The 19,240-nt window shown below is 41.5% G+C and overlaps 1 protein-coding gene and 1 pseudogene across 1 annotated transcript; one reads left to right on the forward strand and one right to left on the reverse strand.

Moving 5' to 3' along the window:
- Positions 1–480: 480 nt before the first annotated feature.
- On the reverse strand, positions 481–16,421 carry LOC125312653. Its single transcript, XM_048271460.1, has 2 exons — positions 16,411–16,421; positions 481–1,206 (listed from the first exon to the last, which is right to left on the reverse strand). Exon 2 carries the CDS (start codon positions 1,179–1,181, stop codon positions 765–767), a length of 417 nt encoding a protein of 138 aa, XP_048127417.1. The 5' UTR covers positions 1,182–1,206; positions 16,411–16,421; the 3' UTR covers positions 481–764.
- LOC115752339 lies at positions 8,245–9,184 on the forward strand (annotated as a pseudogene).
- Positions 16,422–19,240: the final 2,819 nt, after the last annotated feature.

Genomic DNA, 19,240 nt, shown 5'->3' on the forward strand with positions numbered 1-19,240 from the left:
GGTCTGAACGCACAAATGGGCAAGCTCAATGCAAATTTATTAATTATCATAGGAGTCGAGGGAAAAACTATACGACCAAGTCCATCGGGTTCCTTAGGAAAAATGAGCGGTGGATGGCGGACCGTTACTTGCATTGTCAATAACGATCCCATAGTCGTCTCATTTCCTTTTACTTAGATGTTCACTTATAGTCCGCCATATCATTCGGCGTTCACCTCGGTAATTTACAAGATACGGATTAAAGAAAAACACGTGATTATCGAGCAAAACCAACTCGAAATTATTACTAAAGCCCAGTACGAATTATGAGCCAGTCCCCCAGGTGACTGTTAACAGTCGTTGTCGAAGCCAGTGGGCCTAAAACCTCAAAAAAGCCGAGGACCCCTCTGCTTTAGCGCTCTACGAGTGCCTGTTCTGTTCATACTTTGGTGACGTCGCGCTTTATTCCTTTGATGATCAAGTAGTAGAAGAAACGATGACGATGATGATGATGTTGATTTCCGGATTAAAGCGAGTCGCGCATTTGAATTAGGAAAGTGAAATCGACTGCCTCCTCCAGCCGATGGTCTGATCGAATTTCATGAGCAAACTCATCCATTCACAAACTGATCATCAAAGATTTTTTTAATCAATCCAAAGCATATACGAATTTCTCCAACCCCGTAACCCGTCACTAAGCTAAAGCTTCGTCGTCGTACCTATCTCCTAAACCGCTATACCTTTTTTCTCTTCACGCACAACGAGAACTCGCGTTGAGCAAGAGCTCAACGAGGGACGCCGTCTCTCTTCCGGGTGACCCTGATGTAGCAGAACACCGCGGCGAAAATGGCGGTCACCAGGCCTCCGATGATGACCCCTCCGCCGGCCACGGACTTATCCGAGGACCTGTGCTTCGTCGTCGCCACCACCGTTTCAGCAACAGCCTCCGCTCCCAACGGCACTTCAGCAGCCGCCGCCGCGCGGGGGGACCCTTCGTTCTCTTCCGACGGCCCGGCGACGCTAGAGGCAGGCTCGGCCGGGGATTCGGAGACCAGCTTGCGCGATCGGATGGCAGCTCGGGCCTCGAGCCGAGACGGGCTCATGGCGGAAGCCTCCGACGGACCCGCCATTGCTGCTGACTGCAGCAGCGAGATCTCAGCTACTGATAGTAGGCATAGCCAAGCGAGAGCGACCCTCTTCATTCCTTCGAGCTTCGAGAGGGCGTTCTTCGATTCAAAGCGAGAACAGCTCGTGCGCTTTTTATGTGGAAAAGCTGACGGGGGGGTTTAGACTTTAGAGTTGATTGGGGTTTGGGGGGGGAGGCCGGTATTTATGTAGGGCAATTAAAGAAACGTGTGGACGGAAAGGGAAGCAGAGCAGAAGATTCAATTCGGACCCTCGCGGCACGAGTGGGGCCCGTTCGGTGGTCAGCCATTTCAATGCTTGCAACCTATGCTCATGTACCTGATCTGACGATGCGCACAGATAGCCAGCTTCCTCAGTGTTTTTTTTTTTTTTTTTGGGGGTATTTACTTCTGTGGCATATAGACAAAAACATCTAGAATAGCTCACGAACGACAGATTTCGAATTTAGATTCGGGGGAGACACGTGGCCTTGGGAACGGAATGACAGGCTGACTCCAACTGGACAATAGACCAGTAGCTTAGGATAGATACTCCCGAGTCCCACGACCATCCATGCATTCTCATTCCGAACGAGAAAAAGCAAAATGACACAAATAATTTTTAAATTTTAATTTAATTTGTAATATAATTCTTAAATTTTTCATTTGATCAATATGATCCCTTAATTTTAATTCAATATGTATTATAATCCATGAATTTTTAATTTGATCAATATGGTCCATGAACTTTTAGAACATGTTCAACTTGGTCTCTGAATTATAGGAAGATTTTCAAGTTCGGGAACCAAGTTGAACACGTTCTAAAAGTTTATGGATCATATTGATCAAATTAAAAATTCAAAGATCACATTGCATATTGAGTTAAAGTTCAGAAATTATTTATGTCATTATCCCATGAGTAAACGATGAATGGTCTGTCCAAAGGGTGGATGCACGTCTAATGATCCTAAATGCGAGGGAATTCATGTATTCAATCCACTGTTCCTTTTCTTTTCTCTTACACGGGCTCTTCAAACTTGGTAAAGCTTAGTAAGCAAGATCGTCATGGGGGGTAAAATACCGACTTCGGACTGCATCCAACGGGAATAGAAGCGCGATAGATGGAACAACGACAAGAAAAAAACAGAACAACGATGAGGAATGCTAGTGTTTGAACTCATGAAACTTTCCAATAAAATGAACATTTAAGCCGATAGAATGCGAGCCGAATATGTACGTGTAATGTATTTTTGCACGGGACCTCGTGGTTCCTCATTGATGGCTAAAAACGAATATGTGGACGTGGGCTGCACAATCTGAGATGTGTTAGGCGAGCTCAGGCTAGATTTCCAAGTGGTTAGGATTGTGCACAGGAGGAGGGAGTGGCCTCCCGTGTTTGAGCAGGGATTACAGGTGCAATGTCCTAATCATCCTGGGCTGGGCGTAGGGACTGAGCAAGAGCAAGGGGATAGGACTTCCTCATCCCCATGGAGGTTGCATGGGGGCAACGCGTGTCACCAACCAAGAACAGGAAGCCACGCCAAATCGACGCTACTTACCTGGACATGATATGATGGATCATTCAAAAGGATCGATCAAGTTGCGCTTGGGGGCCATTCGATCTGGTTTGGGACTTCACGATTCGTCCACATCGTCGACTGGCACACCGGGACCTAATTATAACCATAAACATGTGAAAGAGCTTAGCTAGTCGGTATTAGGAAGAACCGAATCAAAGTTTGTCCGAAAGAACAATTCTCACAAGTGCTCACGAGCAGTAGCTGCCTTGAGAATTAAACGGAGAGAGAGAGATTGCCGAGCTTCGTTTCTCTTTTGGCAAACTCCCCATGCCAATAAAAGGGACAATTAAGTCTTTATGGTTCAGAATTTTCTTGTCATATTCATGTTCTCTGGTGTCACCTGTTAGGATTGAGCGCATAATCACAAATGAAATAAAACGCAAAAAAAAAAATAGAAAGAAAAATCGAGATATAAGATTTTATCCCTAATTCACTCTAAAACTAGGACTACGTCCAACGGAGGATTTCACCATAATGAGCACCTCCCAACTCTCGTTATATCACTCAGTTATAATTCAAAAAGAGTAAATATAGCCGTAGCTCTTCATTGACATAAGGCCAAACTACCAATGAAAAAATGTGAGCTTAAACTATTAAAATCTTTTGGTGTCCAAGAGGCATTGCCCCTTTGAGACATCTATCCGCTCACCGTGTAGCGTGACTCACGTGTCTTTTTATTGATATGGAGTATGAACCACATCCCAACATCACCTCTTTTTGATTTAATTTCTATGTATTGGACAAGTTAAGGGTTAATTATTAGTCCCGTACTTGGGGACCTCTTATAAATGGAGTCCAGCAATCCTAGTATCAATAGAAAATCAGTTTTCATGCGATTGTACCACAGGACTTACTTGTTTACACATATGTAAAAGCCAAAGCCAAAGCCACCCCCTTTTTTTTATTTTAATTTTCTTGCTCGAGTTTGACATATTACCTAAACTTAGATAATTATACGAAAAAAGATGTGAATTTTACGCGATTCTCTTTGTACCCATATTGCGAAAAGTTTTAGGCACTTCGAATCAAGTACTAAGTCGAAATGGATTCGCCACAAAAGTTTAGATTAGGTAAATTGTTGTTCAATTATTTTCCCACTTACAGGGGAACAGGCCATGCCGAATTTTACCACCTGCCCCCTCCAACACAACACCGGAGGCTTCCACTAATTCACACAGCTTTGTTGGGGTCCTAGCTGGAGAGTGTTGACCAACGCCTTGACGGTCGGTGACAGACAGTAACATCTTCATCTTCATCTTCATCTTCATCTTCATCTTCCTCCTCCTCCTCCTGCTTCCTCGTAATTTGGAAAAAGATGGGCGGTGGGGGTTGCTGTGCGTTACTCACGAGCGCACCCAACTGTCCACAGCTGAGCATTTTGACCTCCCCACTCCTACCCTTTGTTTTGCATGGAGAGGAGACGCGGTCGTGCACGCAGCTACTGAGAGACGCGTGTTACCGCTTTTGACTTGTTTACCTCTTGACCAAACGCACATGTGATTCGCCATATTTAGGGAAAATTCCCTCCCAAGTGCCTTCACTTTTCCTTTTCCCTAATAAAGCCACGAAAAACTTCCCAAGGATGTCCATCCAGTCCAATCCAGTCTACGGAGTCACAGTTTTCCGGGCTTAAAATGGTCATATCACTTTCAAAGAAGGGTCTAACTTTTCTGGTTGATCCAAGGCATTTTGTACTTTACGTTTTTTGAATCCTTTTCTTTTTTTTTTTTTATACCTTTTTTGTTTGTTCTTAGGCAATGGTCGATCATTAGACAATGCCGAGCAAGGGTCGCCAACGCACGATCTGACTAGGGCTGCCCTCACCTAGACAACGATTGCCCTTGCCGGCCGCAACAAAGAAAAAAAACGAAATGAGAAAACAAAAAAGAAAAAAAAATGACGAAAATGTCATTCATCAGCCGGTGAGGTTAGGCTTTCAGTCCCTTATTTGTAGCAATGTCCATTTCGAGCTTGGAACAAAGACACTTTAGGTCATTATTTAGAATCTTCCCAATTATGTACGAGTGTAGGAAGAAAACGGTCGGGCATCTGCGGATGACAAACACAATCGTAGCTAGGGGTGAGCGGTTCCGGGTTTCTTACGGGTTCCACCTGGAATCTGGAACCTACCCGTCGAAACAGGTTTCTCATTTTTTGAAACCTGGAACCTATCCGTCACACCTTAGAACCCGGAACCTACCTTGTCACGGGTTCTAGGGTCGGTTCCGTGGTACCCGAGAATCTATCAATTTCTTTTATTTTCTTTATTTTTTCATTTTTAGTTAAGAAAAATGAGAGTGAATGTTACAACATCTAAGAGAAAGTAGAGGTGAGTGATTTTATGCTCTGTATAGGTTACATTTAGAACCTGAAGCCAATCCATTAGAATACATTTATCATTTTTTGGAACCTGAAACATAAAAATTTGTTTGGCTCCAAATTATACACTCATCATCGGATGCCATATAACGTTGTATGATTGTGCAAAAATATATACCAAAAAAAATATAAAAAATTATTTGGGAATCCGGGTTTCTGATTTTAGGTTCCGGGTTCTAGGTAGTGGAACTTGGAATCTACCCGTTGGAACATGTTCCTCAATTTTTGGAACCTGGAACTTACCTTGCATACCTTGGAACCCGAAACCAAAGTGGATCCTATAGGTTCCGGTTCCAGGTTCTCGGTTCTACCCTGTAACCATGCTCACCCCTAATCGTAGCATCTTGGGGAGTGGCCGTCGTGCAGATAAAGATACTCATCCGGCCGTATCGTATCTTTGGGGGATCGTTCCTCCTCCTCTGCTTTCTCTATAGCGATGACCGAACGCTAGAAACTAAAAACGGAAAGTATACGTTGTGTAGAGAACGAGGTTTTTAGTTTTTGCGCTCTTGCGGTAGGTGGACGATGCTTTCGACATCTTTCATTGTGTACAGGAATGTCGGCCGATGTCATTGGATGAAAGTTCCCTGATTACTTCAACGAATTTTTTTTTTTAACATATACTTTGGTGAAATTTAAACGACGTTAAAGTACACAAAATAGAGATGCAACCTCGAAGTTTAATCTATGACGAAATACCAGAAACTACAGCTTAGACACATGCCAGAATTTAATTGATCACAGATGTATCTGGAAAATACAACCGTAACTAAGATACAATAATTGAAAGAAAAACGAGTTTTGTTCGTTTGCTCGTCTGGGGGAGCTACCTTACACAAACATTGATATCTATAGTGCTCACAACGTAACTGTCTGTAAGCAGTCTCCAGCGGTTCTGGCCATCTTTTCACATCTCCGAAATTTTCTGGCCTCATACCTTAACGTTGTCAAGATTTCTTGTCTCTGGGTCGTTATCCTTGAAAATCGCGTCTTGATATAGATCGATCCTCCACTCTTGCTCGTTGCCGTTTTGAATCCCGTCTGTGGAAGTTGCCTTATCTAGCTCACTCTCTTCCCGTCATACGTTATGCTTCGATGTCTTATCCACAAGTTGATTTAGGTTTGAACGCTAGTACTCCTGGATTTTACACCCAATTTATTCGCCAAGCGGTTAACTTTCGAACGATTCTTCGTTCATACTGTTCACCTGCACCTCTCAATCGACATATTTGCTAACCAGTTTTGCTAATCGGCCACCAGCTGTCATCGTATGTCGACAACTGATTGTGGTCACCGATAAGACTAATCACATTGTCCAAGTCTCATGCTTATTTGAATCAGCATAATACCGATGGCTTGGCCAATTTTTAGTGTAAAAACTGTGACCCGGGTTCCTTTCTAATTTTTCTCTTATATTCAGACCCCTAAAGCTTCCTTTCAACTGAGATTTGGATCTTTCATTCGTTGTTAAGCACAATTCTGTACGGGTTCTCCTATCAGAAAGTAACTGAACGGAGAATGCACCAAGCACATCTCTTTCCAGGCAGTTGAATTTTGTCGAGAAAAACCCCGAGGGGTCCAATTGTTATGGAGCTTCACATGCTTATGTTTGTACTGGTACATACTAACCCAGCCACCACGCTAATAATGGTGTTTCGATGCTGAACTTGATAAGGATGGAGCCGTCGGATGTGTCCCTTCTTGTTGCAGTTGCAGTTGCAATGACGACCAATGTTGTCTCCAGATCTTTTCGCAATGTCTTGTTTATATTCACGTTCAAATTCATGTCCCCTTGATCTATGAATGCATGCGGTTGGCCGTGGCAATCTATTAACCTGATAAGCCACAATCGATAAGACAAACTGTAGAATATTTGGGTAGTAATTATGCTTTTAATCCGCATTTCGGCCTTAATTAATGACATAGCCTCGAAATTCGAATCTCTCCTACATCAGTGTCCCTTCTTCCATCCTCTCATGTCCACAACTTGCCTCCTTTCGGGTCTTTTCTGCCGTCCATCAAGGGAAAGTGGCCCTAACGCATCCGTTTGATTACGTAAACCATCACACAAGCGCGCTCTTAGATTCAACAGGGTAGCTTCTCCTTTCGCAGAACACACAACAAAAAGAGCAAAGCGACATTTATTAATACTTAAATACAATATCGACTGACTTTTACGTGATGTGTGGATGATTGGTCCCTAAACTAAGTGTGTGGTATTTAAGAATAAAAAGGAAATTGGCGCATCACTTAATAAACCGATTTTGAAAACTCCTCTTAGCGAATCCGGGTTTTTTTCCAATGAATTTTGCGGCTGTGACATCTATACTGAGGCCGAGACCGTAAAAATTGACACATCAGACGACGCGACATTCTACCTTGACGTCGGATATGGTTCGGTTTCTTTTTTTCTACCTCCCATAACTCACCAAACCGAGTTTTTATATAGATTATAGATAATCTCGGTAAAAACCCTTCGCGGGTTTCCATGTATCTTCACCTACATAGTGCTTAGTGAGCCGACTGATGCCAGCCTTCCATGTTCCTTCACTCGCGGCATCATCAGCAGCAGCTTCTGTTAACGTAGGAAAGTCACAGCCATTGACCTGATCAGAAGCCCATGCGGGAGAGACAATGAAGGGCCGATGGGCCAAGCCGGGGCTTAACCCGCCCCCACCCTGCGTGGCCCAATCGATGCCCATGGGCTAGTCCTTTTGGAAATGACTTTCTCTAGTGCACCAGATAACATAACGGTGAACTTAGGACCCTCCTTTGATCGAAAGAGACGTGGGATGTGCGTGGTTTTAAGACCCAACGCCCATCCAAGTCAAAGGGAAAGATGACGAGCAGAAGATTTGGAGAATGAAGCTGCGGAAGACAGTTGATTTGTTGGGGGCATGAAGGGTTACAAAATTAAGCTCACACCCGTTTGTTATTTTGTCGTCATCATCTGTTTGTTTTTTCCACAAAATTTTCCTAAGATTCTCCGGGGCCAGGTTCGCCGTCACCGATGGTCAACTTCCACAGGAAATGGCTTTATTGCTGCTGGTCATCAAACCAGGGGTTTTAATTATTTTGAAAGTTTTGCTTGACAAATGATTCTTCAACTTGAAGTCCTCTCTTCTCTCTCTCTCTCTCAACTTTTCAGCGAGGATAGGATACTCGGCCAAGGCGGACAAGGTGTGGTTTACAAGGGAATGCTGACTGATGGAAAACTGGCTGCAGCTAAGAAATCGAAACTGATAGACAAGGAAAAGGTTGAAGAGTTCATCAATGAGGTCATCATTCTCTTACAAATCGATCACAAGAATGTGGTTAAGCTAATGGGGTGCTGCTTGGAAACAAAATTCCCGCTCTTAGTATACGAGTTCATACCAAACGAGACTCTCTGACCGGTATCTACATGACCCAAATGAAGACCTTCTCTTATCATGGGACACGTGCCTACGAATTGCAACCGAAATAGCAGGAGCACTATTCTACTTGCATTCGGCAGCTTCTACGCCTATCTATCATCGCGACATCAAGTCCACCAATATTCTCTTGGACGAGAAACATCGTGCTAAAGTCGCACAGTTCGGTATTTCCAAGTCTGTATCAGTGGACAAAACTCACGTAACCACCTTGGTACGGGGGACTTTCAGATACTTGGATCCGGAGTACTTCAGAACAAGTCGTTTCACTGACAAAAGCGATGTGTACAGCTTTGGAGTGGTCCTTGCTGAGCTCCTAACGGGGCAAAAGCCAATCCTTGGGGTTGGGGAAGAAGCGAGAGGCCACGCCGGCTATTTTATCTGTTCAATGGAGCAGAATTGTTTGTTTGATATTGCTGATGCTCGAGTTGTGGAGGAAGGCAAGAAAGAAGAGATTACCGCAGTTGCCAACCTCGCAAGAAGGTGCCTGAGCTCGATTGGGATGAACCGGCCGACAATGAAAGAGGTGGCAATGGAGCTGGAGGGGATAAGGAAGCTCCGAAGCTCTTCGAGTTTCCAGCAAAATGAAGAAGAGACTGAGGCCTCTGAATCTGGCGACTCTGGTTGCGCATCCAGCAAGTCTTTCGTGGACATAGGTGTAGCTGCAGTCTCAGATGTGCAGCCGCTCGCAGATTGCGCATCATGGTGAAGGCAGCAGTTTCCGGCATCATCTCCGCAACAATTTCTTGCCATACATGCAGAGAGGCCAATGACTCCAATGTATAATGTGCACCAAATCGATATTTGCCCATCTCTCTTTAGCCTTAACGAATATGAATAGTGGTCCTTCTCCTTAGTCCAGTTACAAACGGTGAAAATATGTCATGTCAATCGCCCAAACGTTTTTTTTTTTCATAGAATGAACTTAAAGAACAAAAACGAATTATAGTGTCATCACACTTTGTCTATTCCCGACCGGCCAAAAATTCTTTTGATCACACCTCTAATCAATGTGTTACAGGTTATGAACGTCACTTTGTAAGCAAATTTAGAGCGCGTTTATTTAAGTAAAGATGTGTTTTTTCCGGAACTCATTTTCCGGAAAACGGTTTTTGAGAATCTTTCCTAAGAAAAAATCTCTTACCGGAAGTGTTTATTCGAAAAAGCTGTTTGTTTTTCTTTATTTGGTGATATGTTACCAAAAACATTTTTCGATGTTTGGATTTCATCTGAAAAATGATTTCAAACTCATAACTTTATTTGAAGCAAAAAGGACAACAAAATTTTAAATTATTTATTGTTTATTTTTTCCTTTCTTTTTCTTCTCCTTTCTTCCTCCATTGCCACAGGCGAGCCTCGAGGCACTCAATCTGCCCGAGGCCACTAGATCTAGAGAGCTTGAGGCTTGCCGAGGTGAACGACCTCGAGGCCACCAGATCTGATGGCCTCGAGCTTCCCGTCGGCCGTAGCCCGCCGGTCACAGTGAGGGCGAAAGAGGAAAAAAAGAGATAATAATATTAAAAAAAATTAAAGAGGAGCAATTTTCACCTCTTAAAATTGAGAAATTCACTCGTCTGATTTTATATATAATATTTCCATTAATCGGAAAGCATTTTTCATTGACCGAATCATTTTTCGGTAAACCAAAAGGGTGAAAGTCCGAAAAACTAATTTCGAGAAAAATACGTTCCCTGAAGTAAACACACCCTTAACTGGAATTAAATGTAAGTGAGGTTCACAAATGTAACTAACCAACGATTAATTCCATCACACCTTTTTTTTGTTCTCCAAATCAGGCCCCGTAATTGTATGGTTCAGATAAATCATAACCATTAGTATACGTGTTCTGCTTCCCCTGTCAGCGGATCATAGACATTTTATTTTTTTTCATCAAAAGTCAAAAGTGTGCCCCGGATGTTCCCAGACAGCCTCATGAATCACCAAAATTTCTCAAAGGCTTCCACCCATCATCATGGGTTTCCTTTTTCTTCTTCTGTAAATTCCTCCAAAAACTAAAAAAAAATTTGCTCATTTTTGTGATATTGATCCAAAAATTCTGTCCGACTAATTAATTTGATACCACAAACTTCTTGCGATTCATCGTTTCACAAGTGGAATTCAGTCGCCACAATTCCCGTTTGTATTATAAAGTGCGTTCAAGAGACCCATTCCTCTTTCGGAATGTGTGTCTTAATTTGGTTCGGTTGCCTCAGTATTTTTATCGATCACATAAACGATTATGTCGCGTCAGTGTTGACAGAGCCTTTTCCTATTGGCTAGCCAATGCACCCACTAACTTATAATTTATTTTTCGCATGATTGTTGGGACGTCGATGTAACTTAATCGGAGAGCCAATCTTCTAACATCTTGGGCTTTTAGGTGCATTCAGGTTTATGTGGGAATCGTCTAAATTTGTATCTTTAAACAAGTTAATATGTGCTGATGCAATAAATCCTGCAGCTGGAAGAAAGAAGCCTAATTAATTCTTGGACATTTCATTTTGTGCAAACCGTTCGACATTTAAAGAACCTTGACGCCTAACGGTGAGTATTGTCCGGCCCGTTAGACTACAGCCTTTTCGAGTGAACGTATACACGTCAAAGACCAACCAATCTATTTGGACGTTGAAACGCACAAGCATAGCTCCGTCTATAGACAGTGTCGTTTTAGCTTACGCTTGAAGAATCAGGATTAAACTCTGAATGAAAAGGGTTAAACGACCTCATGGATGGGATTTACAAAATTAAGCAAGCTCCAACTCTTACAAATTACAGGATGAGGGACAACATGAAGATGAGGCACATGAAAGACAATGGTCCTAAATTGCTTACTCAGAAAATTGTTGAAACTTGCATCTCATATGAAAACGCTTGCACTTGACTTGCGCATGATTTCCTAAGAGTCTTCTCCCACATTGGTTGAGAAATATAACTTTTCTAAGTCCTCTCGCCTCCGCGATTTCTTGGATTTGGTGATATTATATTGTAGTCTAGTTTTTACAAGCACATCGGCTGTTCTTGAAAGTGTTATATCTCATATCACTTGACAACTATGGGTCATGTGTATATTCAATATGCATGTGGTCTCCCGCCATTTATTAGGAGGAAAAGTTTCAAAAAAAGTCATTAACTTATTGTGTAGGTGTCAATTTAGTCCTAAATTTTTTAATAGTGCCAATTTAGCCCTAAGCTTGCTGCCCAATCCTTCCCAACTCTAGTCACCTGTCGCTAATGTTGTTTGAGTAGCGTCTCATAAGAATCTTCGTGCTAAGTCATCAGAGCACAAAAGCAGATGCTAAACTAAAGGCGCATCAATAACCTTTTGACCTAGAGCAAATTCAATCATTTTGTCTAATTTTGGTCCTATGTTCCTGACGTGAGGCTGCCTACATGGCATGGTCGGCGCTGATTTGGACATTTCTTTTCTTCCTTCTTTATTCCGATGGCTGGCGAGGTTAACCTACGCCTATGGCGGCGAGGGTCACCCTCACTTAGGCAAGGCCAACCCTCATTAGTCATGGTTGTGCTGGCCACCGGAGGAAAGAGGGAAAAAAAAAAGATAGAAAAAAAGGAATGGAAAAAAAAAAGAAACAAAAATAAAAAATTATTAAAAAATATCCACGTTAGCATCGGCTATACCACTTAGGCCATCTAGCTTCCATATAAGCAATATCCGATCAAAATTAAGCGAAATAACTGAATTAGTTCTAGGTCAAGAAGTATAGGACTAAATTGACACCAGTAAAATGTGTAGAACTAAATTTGCACTAATACAATAGGTTTAAAACTTTTATGACATCCCATCTAACAGGATAATCTTTTGGGTTAAATTTTCTAACATGATGTCAAAGTCGTTGCTATTCTTTTCGCATGTAATTTTCTAACATGATATCAAAGTCGTTGCTATTCTTTTCGCGTGTCTGCGTCCACCCCCACATAGCCCTCCTGATCCCGTTTTTCCCTCACCGACTGTACCCATTTGCTATCACCACTTGAAGAACTATCGAATTTACGCAAGTTGCAACTTCCACGCCACACTAAAAAAAACCATATATATATATCGCCAACTCCTCTAGATTTAGGCTTGAATCACGTTACACACGATGGAAAGGGCATATGATTTGGGATCGATGTAGGAAGTAACGATGATTTTCCAATATCTCATCGGCCTGTCAATGTACAATCCCACCCTCTCAGACAACATAAGAAGAATATATCATCATCTTGACCAAACACGTGTAATAGTGATTTCTTTTCTTCTCTCCTTTTTCTCAAGCAGAAAACACATATAAATACATGTATACAGAAGCTCATGATCAATGAACTTCTGATGCATTAAAACAAAACACAGGAAGCATGACTACTCAAGCTCCTAACATAAGCTGCCTCCCTTCTTCAATCTACCGCAGACGAGGACCCTCTCTCCCCCTCTTCAGCCACCCTCGCCCCTCCTCCTCCTCCTCCTCCTGTGCTGCCGTAGCAGTGGCCAAGGGAATTTGGCGCATAAGCTGCATGACTTCAAATACAAAAGACCAGCTACTGGTCGCTAGGCGCTCGGCAAATTACATGCCAATTACAACTTTGTGAAGTCACTCAGTACTGACGGGGTTAGTTTTAATATGCTTTCTCTTGCTTATTATGAATGCCTTGTTAAGCTTTGAGTTTTTCTAATTTCTAAGAAAAGCCGAAATATGTCTGATTTTTATGAGATTAATCATTTAAAACCGTATTGTAGGAGGAGAGATATGTGGAGAGGGTCCAGAGGATGAAGGAAGATGTGAAGTGCACAATGGAGAGGGAGAGTAATTTGTTGGCGAAGCTTGAGTCGATTGATGCGATTCAAAGGCTTGGTTTGCAATACCATTTTGACAAAGAGATCAAAAGGGCACTACAAGTTATTCAAAACGATTCGAATGATGCTTGGTTTTCTAATGACCTTCACTCGACTGCCCTTCGATTTAGACTTCTCAGACAACATGGCTACGATATATCTCAAGGTATAATGTTTTTTATTTTCCATATTCAGGAGAAATTGGAACTTGGACGATTTTATTGTTCCGTCACTAAAAAAAGGACTTTTTGTCGTGCTATTAGATTGCTAAATGAGTTGTTAAGTCTACAAAGATGTTTGGGAAAAATATTACAAAGAACCTGAGATCCAGTTAGTTGTAAGTAATTAACAGGCACTTTTAGGAAATTATTAATTTTTTAATATTTTGAAAATTACATATTTTCTTATAGTTATGATTGAAATTTTCCAACTCTTGCATTACATTTATCAATTATTAATCCTACAAACTTGTTACGATTAAATTACCCATTAGTGTTACTTACTAATGTTTATTTATTCCTTTGATTTTCAATTGTTGTTATTCTTTACTAACTTTTATTTGACTTTCTCATAATTGCCTTTAATTTCTCATCTCTTGTACAAATTTACCAATCTTTATTTGTGTGAGTCACCCACTTTTCGCTTATTAAATTACTAACAAGTTTTAGTTTACCAATCCTCATTTGACTTGCCAACTTTGATCCTGATTTAGTAACAGAATAGAAAAATTGGAAAATGTTAAAAATTGCTAAATGGTGACTAACTCAAATGAGAGTTATTAACGCAAAAAAAGAAAAATGGATACCCTAATCAAAGAAAAATTGATAAATCTCTTTAAACATAATTCCATGAAAACAAAAAAGTAAATCTAACACATACTAAAGAAAGATAAATAAAATTTGATAGAAAATGAGAAAAGTTGGTAATTGAAATAAAATAAAACATGGCAAGTGCCTCAAATGAGATTTGAACGACCAAATAGTTGTTGAGAACTTATAGGGAGAATAATTAGGAAGTCACTCTACTTAAAATTGTAAGTTCTAATACAAGTGCTTAATTTTATTATATTTCAAGCAATGCAAGTAACTGTTTGTAAACAATAAAGAAAATTGGAAATTTCTTTTTTAAGAAAAAAATCAAATAAATCTCTGTCAGAGAAGTTGGTAATATAATGCTAAATGATAGTTTAATGATAGAAAAGTTGGTGACTCACACTAGTTTAGGTTGGCAGTATCTAAAAGGATAGTTTAATCTAGGCAAATAAAGGTTAGTAACTCAGTAGAAAAGTTGGCAAATTTTCGAAAAAAAAAACTGTCTGTCGGTAAATAATTCAAATGAGATTCGGTAAGCTACTAGTAATTGGTAATCTCATTGAATAAAAGTTGGCAAATTTACATAAGAGCTGGTAAATTCAAAGTTATAGTAAGCTATGCGAATAAAAGTTGGTAGGTAATTGCCAAAATTGATAATTTGTAAATCACAAAGAAAAATAATAAGTACATAAAAGTGTAGTAAGCTATCAACAAGTTACTCCGCCTTTGTCTGTCCGACGGCATCTCCGGCATCTCCGCCAGCTTTCGCAGGTTCTCCTGCGGGCTCTCCCACGAAGTCAAAAAGTCATTCATGCCCATGCCGCTGCGCCAACTTCGCCTTTGTCTGTCCGACGGCATCTCTGCCATCTCCGCCAGCTTTCGCAGGTTCTCCCGCGGGCTCTTCCACGGAGTCAAAAAGGACAAGCTGGGGAGACAGAGGGAAAGAAAAACCAGGGATGAGATAAAGAGGCAAGATAGCGAAACAGAGGGAGTGCCTGGAGACGGCCAAGAATAGAAAGGAGAAGAAAAATGCAAAGAAGAAGAAATGTGTTTCTGACGTGAGTGACGTTTCTAGCTTTCCATCACTTGATGAGACTTGAGTTGACTCGATATCTCTCTTGGTTCTTTTGTTAGGATGAAGCAGATCCAAAGGCAGCGGCAGCTGATGAAGCGGCTACAGCACCACAGCCAGAGGCAGCAGCAGCAACTGATGGTGAAGCGGCTGCAGCAACACAGCCAGAGGCAGCAGCAGCTGATGAAGCGGCTGCAGCACCACGGCCAGGCAGTTCTTAGAGGTGTCCGTGCCCCACCTTTTCTGAACTTCGTTTCTTAGTATCTTAGTAGTAACTAGAATGTGAGCAAATTCACGAATGATGAGAATGTGTTAGGCTCGTCTACTTCCTGCAGATGAAAATGACAGGAAATTTTTGTCGGGAGATACACATCTCAACTTTCGATTTGCAGATTAAAAACACAAAGGTAACTAGAAAAGGACAAGGATATACTCTAAATTTGTTCAAAATGTCCATTATGCCTAGAGAACTATGGCAATATCTTTTAACTCTATGAGGAATAGCTTCTTCCTCATGTCTCTAGCAAAATGAAAAGTCTAAAGGAAGATAAGTACAAGACTATCCCTGTCATATTATGCAAGCAACAAAACAATCAGATAGATCGAGAAAATTGTGAGAGTGAATCAAAAGTTTCTTAGTTTTGCTGAAGAATCTTATAGATTGGACAAGATCGATTGCAGGATTTTAGTAGTATTCCTCACAGAGTCAAAAGATCTTGCCATCGTTCTCTAGGCATAATGGACAGTTTGAACAAATTTAGAGTATATCCTTGTCCTTTTCTAGTTGCCTTTCTGTTTTTAATCTGGAAATCGAAAGTTGAGACGAGCAGCTCCCGACAAAAATTTCCTGTCATTTTCATCTGTAGGAAGTAGACGAGCCTAACACATTCTCATCATTCCGTGAATTTGCTCACATTCTAGCTACTACTAGGATACTAAGAAACGAAGTTCGGAAAAGGTGGGGCACGTACACCTCTAAGAACTGCCTGGCTGTGGTGCTGCAGCCGCTTCACCATCAGTTGTTGCAGCCGCCTCACCATCAGTTGTTGCTGTCTCTGGCTGTGGTGCTACAGTCGCTTCATCAGCTGCCGCTGCCTCTAGATCTGCTTTATCCTAGCAAAAGAACCAAGAGAGATATCGAGTCAACTCAAGTCTCATCAAGTGATGGAAAGCTAGAAACGTCACTCACGTCAGAAACGGATTTCTTCTTCTTTGCATTTTTCTTCTTCTTCTCCTTTCTCTTCTTGGCCGTCTCCAGGCGCTCCCTCTGTTTCACTACCTTGCCTCTTATCTTGTCCCTGGTTTTTCTTTCCCTCTGTCTCCCCAGCTTGTCCTTTTCGACTCCGTGGGAGAGCACGTAGGAGAACCTGCGAAAGCCGGCGGAGATGGCGGAGATGCCATCGGACAGATGAAGGCAGAGTTGGCGCAGCGCCATGGACATGAATGGAAAAAATTAAAGTAATGAGAGTGTGTTGAGGAGGGAAAACAGAGAGTGAATGTGGGGGTGTGTGGAGCGAGAACGGAAATGGAAGGTTAACTCGTGCGGATGCATACCCATGCAATCAGTGTTGCTTTCGCTATTTTCTTTTTCTTTTCTTTTTCTTTTTTTTTTTGTTCGAAATGCGTTGGGGATTTTTTCCTTTTTCTTTTTTGTCGAAAAATGCGTTGGGATGAAACTAAAAAGAACGAGTTCGTGAGATCCTATGTTACACATACATGTGAAAATTTGCATTTTTTGCGTGTTGGACACATGTCGGTGTCCGACACGTTGGGACGTGGTCGGATACGCTCCTCCACCCCCCGAGAGGTGCTCTCGTCGCACCATGACTAGATCAGCCTGCGGAGGGTGTGGTTTGGGGTCACGTCCGAGCCCTTCGTCAACGGCTGCTTCATGAAGGGGCAGGTCAAGCTCTAGCTGCCGCCGGAAAGCCCCTGCTCGATGCTCTCCCTATCGTACGTGATGCTGGTGACGGCGGTCACGGGGTCTCTCAAGAGCTGCAGAGATATGGGGCACGTAAAGTACTCAGGGACATCAAGAACGTCGTCCATGATCGGACATAAGCAAATTTAACGCCGGAATCCCCGAAAAAATGGGGAGTGATTGATGAAACAGGAAGATTGTGCTAATGAAGGCTGCGTGTCGGGGTATGAAAAAGCGGCTCTCTTTATTCAAAGAGAGAGGGGGTCTTTTCTTTCTGGTCAATGCAGATTTCGGCGGTCAAAGCAGGGATATTTTGGTCAATTGGCAAAAAATTGAATGAGCACACGGGTAGAAGACAATGTGCCACGGCATGTTTTATTTAGATGATTGATGGCACCTTATTAAAGATCTGTGTAAAATAAATATCCAAGACTTTGGCCCAAAAATTAAATAAATTTCCTATGCATAAATAATTGATTTTGTTTCCTATTTTGTGCCCTCAGTTCACCTTCCCAGAGGTAATAATATAGTCGGTATCATTAACTTACTACATTTTGCTAGTTTTCGAAACTTGTCATACATTCAATTCAATAAGTCCAAAATTGGTTCCGAGATGGGGAAGAATTCAAAGACGGGGAAGTCGGTTATTTACAAATTGGCTTTACTGATTTTTGGGTCAAGATTTGTGTTTGAATCAAGCGGGCCCCGGGGACTACATTCCATAATTGATCTGACCCCACTTCTCTCTCTCTCTCTCTCGACATGAACGTTCATTCTTTAATCTCGCCGAAAAAGAAACAGTGACCACGTTGTCTATAGAAATAGTTATGCGACCCATTGTGAGATTAATATGTTTTGGGATGCGAAAAAATTCATAACAAATAATTAGAAATTGTTGTGGTTCCACAACTTAGAAGATTTGGAGTCCACAACATGTTGTTACTCACGCAAAAATTATTATGCTAGCAAAACTCTCTTATCTTGTATCGCATGGCAATAAATTGGGGGAATGAGAACAAATCGCGGGATGATTGCCACTGTATAAGGAAAGGGAACTCATAGCATGATGTGATGCATATATTATTGTGCTTTTGTGAAGTGTGGGCTGCCTGTCAAACAGACACGGTGAAAAGTTCTCACTTCTCATACAGTTTTTTTACGTGTAATCTTTCGAAATTTTGGCGATGGCTAATACCAAAGAATTTTATGGGCTTGACTACGGTTCAGAAAATAGATAAGCATTACAATGTTGATCAATTGAATCTGCGGAATACGTTAGTTATCTCTCTCTAATACAAATATAAGAACGATGTTCGACGTATACCGAAAATACATTGACTTTTAATCCATTTGAGAGCACTGTTATCAATATAAGTCTCGTGCAAAAGCAATAAAATATACTTCGACACCTCATATTCATATGTAATCTTGAATAAATTCATCACCAGACATGCGACCCTATTAGTAAGAAATTAGAAGGTGAGAACACTAGTATTAGGGGTGTGGGCTTCAACTCTCGCTCTCTATTTTTAAAAAATAAAAATTAAAAAAAAAGTAAGAGTTAGAGATAAGAGAAACTAATTATTTTAAAAAATTGGCAAGTCCCCACAAACGAAAGATACAGTTAAAGGCAAAGCAAGAACCCTTAAATTGTGAAGCAAAGAACCAAAAAGAAAATGAACCCTTCAAACAACAAACAAAAGTCAAAACAAGACATGCAATCGAAGATCCACAAGAGAGGAAATTCGCTCCGCAACAGCAAAGCTAATGCAACCGAGAAAAGCCCTTCAAAATCAAACAACTACAGCTACAAATATCGTACCCATCATCTAAAGAAAAAGACCGGTTTGGTCTAGTCCTAGGCCTGGAATCGGGAACCGGACCACCCAGTCACCGGTTCCAATTTTAGGAATCAAGAACCGAACCGGATCCCTCTAAAATTGGAAATCGGACCATCGGTCTCGGTCCGGTCCGGGCGGACTTTTTTGCTCACCCTTAATAGCAACGGGCCCCTGAGATGAAGCCTTTCTTGGTCTATTGAGCACAAATAGGCCCAAAAAAATAAATTTTTAACGAAAAATTACATAAATGGTCCATAAACTTTAAATTTATTCAATGTGTTCCCTGAA

Source organism: Rhodamnia argentea, chromosome 10, assembly GCF_020921035.1.
Source record: "Rhodamnia argentea isolate NSW1041297 chromosome 10, ASM2092103v1, whole genome shotgun sequence".
Taxonomy (NCBI): Eukaryota; Viridiplantae; Streptophyta; class Magnoliopsida; order Myrtales; family Myrtaceae; genus Rhodamnia; species Rhodamnia argentea.

Coding starts and splice junctions, on each gene's coding strand:
- LOC125312653 (XM_048271460.1), bottom strand. CDS start 1,181: ATGAAGAGGGTCGCTCTCGCTTGGCTATGCCTACTATCAGTAGCTGAG.